The 9,589-nt window shown below is 35.5% G+C and overlaps 1 protein-coding gene across 1 annotated transcript; it reads left to right on the top strand.

Moving 5' to 3' along the window:
- The first annotated feature begins 68 nt into the window (after positions 1-68).
- On the top strand, positions 69-4,148 carry LOC130548531 (uncharacterized). Its single transcript, XM_057325370.1, has 4 exons — positions 69-132; positions 2,608-2,922; positions 3,034-3,342; positions 3,887-4,148. Exons 1-4 carry the CDS (start codon positions 69-71, stop codon positions 3,946-3,948), a joined length of 750 nt encoding a protein of 249 aa, XP_057181353.1. The 3' UTR covers positions 3,949-4,148.
- Positions 4,149-9,589: the final 5,441 nt, after the last annotated feature.

A 9,589-nucleotide genomic window follows, 5' to 3' on the forward strand; every position in this document is an offset into this window, starting at 1 on the left:
TCAACACACACAAAACTAAGGAGATGATCTGTGACATGAGGAAAGAAGTCAGCAGCCACTGATCATCCATGGGCTTGAAAGTGGAGAGGGTGAGTCGTTTCATAATCTTGGGCATGGCATGCATTGATGGGGGTACATGCTTTATACACTGATGCCCTCTGGTCATCTGACATAACATTTGCATTCAAAACAAAGCATTCGCAACATTAGATTTTCAGTTCATTATCATGACTGACTTCACAATGACAATATTATCAACGTCATTATTTGTTGGAATGCTTTTAAAAAAGAAATAAATAATGCTATTTGTCAAATTCACCAGTCAAATTATTTTATTTATTTTTCTTAGTGTGTTTTCTCTTTTTATGTCCAATCACAAAGAGACTGACCTCCCACCTGTGTAGTATAAACTATTAAGGTTTATACTGTAGGCCGTATGTTATTAAAATGTGTTATAACAAAGCGTTATTATATTAATTAAATTAAATTCAGTTTTATTTACTGTATATAGCGCTTTTCACAATGTTTCATTGTTGCATAGCAGCTTTACAGGAAGAAGTTAGTATTAGTATATTAAAATATTATTATTATAATGGTTTTAAATGATCTTACATTAAGTGAGACAAGGTGTTCGTCCTTCTTTTGGGAATATGAGCATTTTGTAGAAGCATTGGAATACAATTTTGCATGTTTAAATATGGACTGTTGTATGTAAAGGTTAACTGTAAACACTGTAAAAAAAAACTCTGTAAACTGGAGAAACAGAAATATACCGTAAAATATTTTTTCCTGTAAAATTACAGGATATAAGGACATATTAAATTGTTTTCATCGTTTTTCTTGTAAATTTGTGGTCTTTTTCTGTAATTTTACATTTTTTTGACTGTACTTGAAAAATACACAAGTCTTAAAAAACCCAGTAAAATTCAGTTTTTTTACATTTTACATGGAGAATCTGTAAAAAAACAACAGACATTCTGTGAAATTAAGTTTTTTACAGTGTAACGCCAACACAAGTCTTAAAAATGTTTTACTTAAATAAAAAAACACCCTGAAGTATTATATATGTGACCCTGGAACCAGTCATAAGTAGCACTGGTTTATTTATTGCAATAGTCAACAATACATTGTATGGGTCAATTTTATTGATTTTTCTTTTATGCAAAAAAATCAAAGGATATTATGCAAAGATCATGTTCCATGAAGGTATTTTGTAAATTTCCTACCGTAAATATATCAAAACTTTATTTTGTGAGTAATATGTTATGCTAAGGCAACTTTAAAGGCGATTTTCTCACTATTTAGATTTTTTTTACACCCTCAGATTCCAGATTTTCAAACTGTTGTATCTCAGCCAAATACTGTCTGGTTCCTAACAAACCATACATCAACGAAAGCTTATTTATTCAGCTTTCAGATGATGTATACATCTCAATAAAAAATGACACTTATGACTGGTTATGTGGTCCAGGATCACATATGTCATTTTATTCTTACGAAAAAAAATTCTGAAGAAAATGTTTGAGAACTTAAGAAATGGTTGAGAATTGCACTTAGGAACATTCTCACGAACTTGTGTGCAACATGGTGGAATAAGTCCCATTTTCTACTGAAGCCAAAGCAAATATAAAAATGATCTAAACATATACAGTATGTACTTTCTGTTTAATTGCTGTTTTGTACCCACAATTAACGTAACAAGAGAAGTAGATTATCACATGGACATGGACGCGTTACTCAGCCTGTTTAATTTTCACTGGTTTTGACTTAAAAATGAAAATTCTGTCATCATTTGCCCTCTTGACATTTCAAACCTGTATGGATTTCTTTCTTCGGCAGAACACAAAGGGGATATTTTTAAAACCGTTGTTCCCCATTGACTTGCATTAGTTTTGCCTCCATGCAATAGAAGTCAAAGGGGACCAATGGTTTTCTTTTACCACCATTTTTCCAAATATCTTCTTTTGTCTTCTGCAGAAGAAAGTCATACAGGTTTGAAATGACTATGAGGGTGAATAAATGATGACAGAATTATCATTGTGGAGTGAAAGTCTGTGAACTCTGACTTTAAACTTTGCTTACTGCTCGTGTGCTTTGCCAGACAGACTGTTTGCTAAACTTCATCGACTGTTCCCGGATTTGAGTTTGAAATGGTAAAGTCAGCAAAACTTATTGATTTTACCATGTAAAGCATTAAAGTAAACTGTGATATACAAGGTCAGGGGAGGATTCACACACAGTCCAAATAAAAACATCACATTCCAGTCGTGTTTCGTTTTCAGACATTTGAAAGCTTTTCAGTGAACCGATGAAGAAAATGTTTCTCAAATTTGTTTTGCTCTGTTTGTGTTTGTGGCGTCTGGATGGTGAGAGTTTTACTTGTGTTCAGGTCAAGTTAGTCTGAGTTAACATTAACTGTTATTTTCTATATTATAGAAATAACAGAATCACCTGTTTCTACTATATTATTTGTTTATACTGTCCAGTTTCTATGATCTTTACTCAATGCAATGCGTTGGTTATTAGACTCTTAGTGAAGCTTCATCAAGCCAACATCAAGTGGATGTAAAGGTTCAATCTGTGAAAAACGGTTCTTCTGTTTTTCAGGTGTGTCTGGTGATGAAGATGGGGAAACAGCGAACGAGGGAAGTTCAGTCACTCTGAACTCTGGTCTTACTGAATTGAGCAAAGATGATGTGATTCAATGGGGCTTTGGAAAAGAAAGCACTTTAATAGCTGAAATCAATAAACAGGCCGACAGAATCACATATTACGATGTTTTTGGTGGGAGATTCACAGACAGACTGAAGCTGGATGAACAAACAGGATCTCTGACCATCACAAACATCACAAATGAACAGACCGGATATTATAAGAGAATAATCAAAGGTGTGAGTAAGAGATTACTCCTCATTGTCCACGGTGAGTCAAATATTTCTAAAATAAACTTTTTTTTAGTTAATCAGCACAAAGATATATTAATCTAAACATCATGTTCACATTTCAAATAAGAATGTTGTTTCTGCTTTACAGCTGGTGACATATCAGTGAAGGAGGGAGCTTCAGTCACTCTGAACACTAATATTGCTGAATCTGGGGAGGGTGACTTTACTGAGTGGCTTTTTATAGCTAAAAACAAAACAGTTGCAATTGCCTATAGTACGTCTGGTTTCGTTATATTTTATAAAAGTGCTGTTCAGGGAATATTCAGAAACAAACTAAAGATGGACAAACAGACTGGATCTCTGACCATCACAAACGTCACACATGAACAAACTGGAAAGTATGTATTCATGACATCAAATGAGGGTGTGCACAGGTCTTTCAATCTTACAGTTTCCGGTGAGTTCGTTTTTATTGACATTTAACAATTATTGACTGAGCTGATCTTAATCTTCCTTACCTTAAGTGATAGTTCACCCAAAGAAGAAAATTCTGTCAAGATTTACTGACCCTTAAGTTGATCCAAACCTGTTTAAATGTATTTTGTTCTGATGAACACAGAGAAAGATATTTGGAAGAATGTTAGCGATTTTCAGTTCTGGGACATCATTGACTACCATAGTAGGTAAAATTAAAAGGTAGTAAAAGGTCTCCCAGAAATGTAAGCTTAAACGCAAGTTCTGCCGGGAAGACTCAATCTTACGTCACTTACTACGCACACACAGGTAAGCACACTTTCACCAGCGGACAGAGAGCGTGGGAAAATATGTCGCGTAATGATGACTGAATATTTATTTTTGGGTGAAGTATCCCATTAACATCAATACATTTTATTTATATATGGTCACAGAATTTGGCGCATCAGCTGTTTCTCAAATGACTACTATATTACTACTCGCTGTGTATGTTTATACTGTTAATTTTCTATGCTCTTATGGTTCAGGGCTCAACAATAAGTACTGCCCGATGGCCTGGGACCAGCATGGAGACCCTCGGGCCAGCTGACAGAACTGTCACTTGCCCAATTGGGCCAGTGCTGTATCGTCAGGGAAGTTAATCATTTGCATGTTTTAAAGCCTTGCCTATTTAAATATTCTCAAGATGAAGCAAATGAGAGCTCGATTCTGTTCTCAAAACTCATAACGGCCAAGGAGACTAGACACCGGATATGATTGGCTGAGGTGCCTCTCGTGATCCATGTTAGCCTTTATGCTCCAATTGTAAGTATTACACATCTCCCTGTCACAAGACAATCTTTGGTACTACCAGTGTTGGGTGTAACTAGTTACTAGGTAATTAGTTACTGTAATTTAATTACTTTTCCCTTGAAAAAGTAAAGTAAGGGATTACTCTTATTTTTTCTGTAATTTACTTACAGTTACTTCTGATGTAATTAAACTAAATACTCTGTGTAATATGTGTGTGTGCAGAAGAGGAATTGACATCAAAATTCAAAGTCTAACTTTAAAATCTGTACTTTAATGTATAATTCTCACATTTGTAATTAATAATAATACTTTATGTAGTTTTATATTATTTATTTAAATGAATTAAAAGAGCCATTTCATGTCCATCCTTGAATCACTTAACTCATCAAGGTTGATGTAGGATATAGAAAGTAATTAGTAATAAGTAATTAAATACTTTTTGAAGAGAGTAACTTGTACAGTAATCTCATTACACTATTGAATATGTAATTAGTAACTAGTAATTAATTACTTTTTCAGAGTAACTTACCCAACACTGGGTACAACCAGCGAAAACAAACTCGGCATGGAGAGAGAAACGTATGCGTTCTGTAGCTGGAAATACAATCATTATTTTGAGTTTATTTCTGTCAAAGGCAAGAACAGTGTTGTGCGTTGTCGGTCACGTGGAGGAAAGCAAAACCCTCTCTCCCGTGGAAAACAACCTGAAAGGGCAATACAGCACGGTTAAACTTCTGGAGAAAGTGACGTCATCGCGCACGGAGAGCGATGAATCAACGTCTACTGTCGAGTGCCAGGCTGCTATGGATGTTATGTTTTGTCAGACTAGTTTTTGCTGCTCTAACGCTGTTATATTTGTTAAATGACGAAGAAATCATCATAGAAATATGCAGAAGCACTAGTTAAGATAAACAAGTTATAAGAAACTAAGGAGAGACTTTTTACATTATGGAGTATGCAGGTTTAGAAATGAGAAAAGGAGTTTAGAAAAAAAAAGAGAAAAAGAGTTTAATTATTATTATTATTTATGACAGGGTTTAGTATGGAATAAGCAGAAAGAATGTATTAAAATAATTAAAGACGAGATAGAGCAGTAGAGTACACGCACTTCCCAATAAAGTTTAGTCTTGAGAAGGCTAAAGAGGTTATTTTGTGTTTTTGAGGGGTGGGGGTTAGTAATGTAACCAGTAATGTAACCAGTAGTGTAACTAATTACTTTTGAAATAAAGTAATCAGACCAGTAACTTGATTACTTTTAAAAGGAGTAATCAGTAATTAGAATTTTAAAGTTTTACTTAATTAATATTGCATATAGGAATTTATAGTGTCTGTGCGTACTTGTCTGTGTACGTGTGTGTGTGCGTGCGCGTGTGTCAATGTGTATGTGTGTTAGTACGTGTGCATATTGTGTGTGTGGAGTGTTTTGTATGTGGGTATGTCTGTCTTCTGTGTTTTCACCTTTTTCTTGTTTTTGCAGGTACAACTTTAATTGTTTTGCTTATAGTCAATATGTCTCATGTACAGCTGCTTTGTAACAATGAAAATTGTAAAAAGCGCTATATAAATAAAGTTGAGTTGAGTTAATCAGTAATTTAATTACATTTCCAGAGTAACTTGCCCAACACTGATGCAGACGTCAAATAGATGTCTGCCAGATGTATGTGTAACACGCCCGCCGTGCCACTGGCGGTGCTGCAGTGAATACATTTCCTGTTTGAAAATATATCGTGGCGTCGCTCTGGCAATGCTCTCTTCTTCGCGACTCACCCTAAACCCCACAGTCAACGCAGCATCTCCCCCTACTGTCCCCGGACAGTACTACACATCACCATTAGACATAAAAACACTCATTTAAACAATATTACAAATACTCAGATAATCAAGTAGATGGCATAAAAAAAACAAATAATTACTACCATTTCTGTGACTACACAAACGGGTGTCACATATGTGTGCTATCAGGGATCTGGCATTACTTCAGAAAAGATTGATGTTACGTTACGTAATTGTTGTACTGGACAAAATAAAAACACTCGCATTTACAGCGCACGAATATTCGCGTTCTATGTGAAGGGCTTCATGGGAATCTATTGTTTCTTCTTCTAGCGCGTTATCGCTGCAAACATTCGCGCCAAATATTCACGGGCAGCCCAGAGACGCCTTTAGACCAACCTGAAAAGCACTGCTTATTTTTATGTGTGTGTTTTCTTTATGCAAGTCCTTTGATTGCTTGTTCTTATTTTATCACTTCCTGATTAGTTGTCTGACAATATTATAAATTTCTGTCATTTAGGCTAATAGTTTTTATGGTACTATATAATTACTATAAGATTACAAAGGTAAAAACAACAAACAAACAACTAGACAATGTTATTTCTTTTTTCGTGGTGGGGCCAGTGAAAAGTTTGGCAGGGCCAGTGAAATTTACAATCACTTGCCAGACCGGGCCAGTAGAAAGAATCCTTAGCGTTGAGCCCTGACTGGTTATTAGTGAAGCTTCACCAAGCCAACATCAAGCGGATGTAAAGGTTTAATCTGTGAAAAACTATTCTTCTGTTTTTCAGGTGTGTCTGGTGATGAAGTGAATGAGGAAAAACCTTTCATTTTGTTAACCTTATTGGAACATATAAAGCACATCCAGAGAAGGACATTGTATGGTATTCTTGGTGGGAGATTCGGAGACAGACTGAAGCTGGATGAACAAACTCAACATATGACCCTTACAAATGATAGATATTATAAGCAAATATTCAATGGTGAGTAAGAGTTTCCTCATTATTGTCCACGGTGAGTAAAATATTTATTTAATTTCACCTGTTTTATTCACTAAAAGCAACTTTTTAAAAATTAATCAGCACAAAGATATATTAATCTGAACAGCATTTTGCTTCGTGGTCCATGTTTTATATAAATGAGTTTCACATTTCAATAAAGAATGTTGTTTCTGGTGAGTTCATTTTTCAAAATCGTTTTTTCCTTAAATCTGGATTTAATTTTCTCCAATCGATGAATGGAGTCATTAACATGTATTGACTGAGCTGCTCTCAGTTTGATGTTCTTATTCCACAGACACTGTGAAAGTGTGATCCGATTGGCCCTCTCTGCTCTAGTGGGGCGTGGCTACTGTCACTGTTCTGCTTTATGACATCAGATTCAGAAGTTGAACAACATCGAGCACATATCCACACACCAGGAAACTAAAGGATAATTTAATTTCTCAATCACTCGTTAATCTTCATTTCTTCTGAATTAGTTGAAATTGAAATTACCTGGCCCCCTTTCAAATGAGTTGAAAAAACAACCCTCATCATTCGTTAAAAGCTAATCCAATTCCAAGAGAAACCGCAGACTTGGCAACACAGACCGGCTCACACCATTCCAATATGGCAGAAGACCTACGTATAGCGGCCCATAGAAACAGATGCTAATGCAGCATCTAGTTATTTATATCTATATAGTTGTAGGTGTTTGAGTTCATTGAGATCAGTTAAATTAAGATCAGTTATTCCACTGTTCTCACTAAACTAAACTTTATTGCACACGTTAATCTGATCACAATTGCTGATGGTAAATACAGACTCACAGCGCACCTGCTGGCAAACGACAAACACACAACAAACACCCTTGACTACATGACTGACAAGCCTGCCAGTGTATATGTTAGCCTTTCTCCCCCCAAACCCCGGGGTTTAAATTGGGATTTGTTATGTGGCGGGATTTTGAGGGTTGCGTATACAAAGATTATACTCTTATTAATTGACAAACTGAAAAACAAAAGTTGAGAGAGCCCTCTGATATAAACAATAAAATCATGATCAAAATCATTATAGATGCCAGCAGTGTACAAAGCTACATGTGATAAGAATAAAATCTTTCCGTATCATTTATTAACGTCCACAGATTTGTATGTATGACCTGTGCATTTCCAGTACATTTCTGTCAAAACGTCATACAACATTCACAATGATCGAGATGACCCATTCATTTGTGCATCATTGCTGACAGTAGTACAGAGAGTCAGGCACACACCATGAATAAAACCGCTTTTAATGCTTGAATGTTGCAAGCTTGTAATTTTCAGTTCAGGAACATCATTGACTACCATCAATGCAGCAGAAGCAAGCAATAGAAGAAATGTACATCTGCATCATAGAAAACCGGAATCAGTGCATTCTCTGTCTCCCTTCCGATAAGTTCAGAGTACGCATGAAAGGAGTTGCGTGCAAATAAAGTGCATTCTCATATATTTCTGAACTTCTGTTCAAATTTGTTAAATCTGTAAAGCGCTAAAATGACACTACGCCGCTTCCTTACGTGTTTAAAATCAATGAAACACGCACCGTGTACTGATGGTGCTCATTAAATAAGTTGCCCCCAAAACTAACGCGGACTCGTTGCATGTTGCCTTACTTAGTCTGATATGGCGCTGTGCAGAAAAAAACAAAGACGAAAAAGACAACGGAGCTCAGAATTGTAAAATAGCGGTGTGTTCTGCAACACACAGAGAAGCGGAAGAAAAACAAAGAATTACACTTAATAAAACGGCCTGCTTTTACAACAGAATGCATAACATCTGCACTGATTTCTTTCGCATCCAGAGACGACCTCTACCTCCACTAGAATAGTCTTTGTGCCATTAACCAGGGTCAGTCATCTCATTGAAGCCTTAATAAAAACTTAGGTTCAGGACAAGTAAATGTTTAATTGTCCATCTCACAGTAAAATGAAAATGTATAATGCTGCAAATCCCTTAAAATAATCAAACAATCTATATTAACAATAAAAATAATACACAAAAAAGTATGTATGTGCAACAATAACATGCATAATAGTGCTAATGTAATGTCTTAACATAATACTGATTCAAGATTCAAGAATTTTATTTGTCAAATACACAGTTATATAGAGAATATACAACCAGCAGCGAAATCTAGGTCAGGTCAGCTCCAAAGTAAAATATAAATAATATAAAGATATATATACAGTATATATATACAGTATATATGATAGAAGTAAACTGTAAATATTTACAGGAGCACAATTACATATTGCTGTTACAATAAGGGTTGTTTCTATTTAAATAGCTCTGTTTACACATTTAGTATAAGGGGGACCCGGCTCCATGCATCTCTTATCTAAGGGGTCCTTGCCCCGAAAAATGTTGAACACCCCTGACATACATCTTTAAATAGGTTAAAAGTCACAATCGGTCTTTTTTACTGCAGCTCCATACTAGTAAAGGGCAAGTTAGGGACTTGCGTAAGCAACGCGCCGGTTTTCATTTATAACTCTGTCTTGTTTTGTCGCGTCCAGGCATGACGACTATTTTTAAAAACTGCTTTTATCAGCAATTTAAAACAACATTAAGTTAATGGTGCATTGATTTATCATAAATAAATCCTAGGATTGCTGATTAGAGGTACAAGTAATAATTTATT

Source organism: Triplophysa rosa, linkage group LG25 (assembly GCF_024868665.1).
Source record: "Triplophysa rosa linkage group LG25, Trosa_1v2, whole genome shotgun sequence".
In the NCBI taxonomy this organism is placed as follows: Eukaryota; Metazoa; Chordata; class Actinopteri; order Cypriniformes; family Nemacheilidae; genus Triplophysa; species Triplophysa rosa.

What these genes read in the sequence shown, in the direction of transcription:
- LOC130548531 (XM_057325370.1), top strand. Translation starts at nt 69, where the DNA reads ATGGGCTTGAAAGTGGAGAGGGTGAGTCGTTTCATAATCTTGGGCATG. An exon ending in CATGGCATGCATTGATGGGG is followed by an intron (nt 133 to 2,607) that starts GTACATGCTTTA and finishes TCTGTTTTTCAG; the next exon opens with GTGTGTCTGGTGATGAAGAT. An exon ending in TTTCAATCTTACAGTTTCCG is followed by an intron (nt 3,343 to 3,886) that starts GTGAGTTCGTTT and finishes CTTATGGTTCAG; the next exon opens with GGCTCAACAATAAGTACTGC.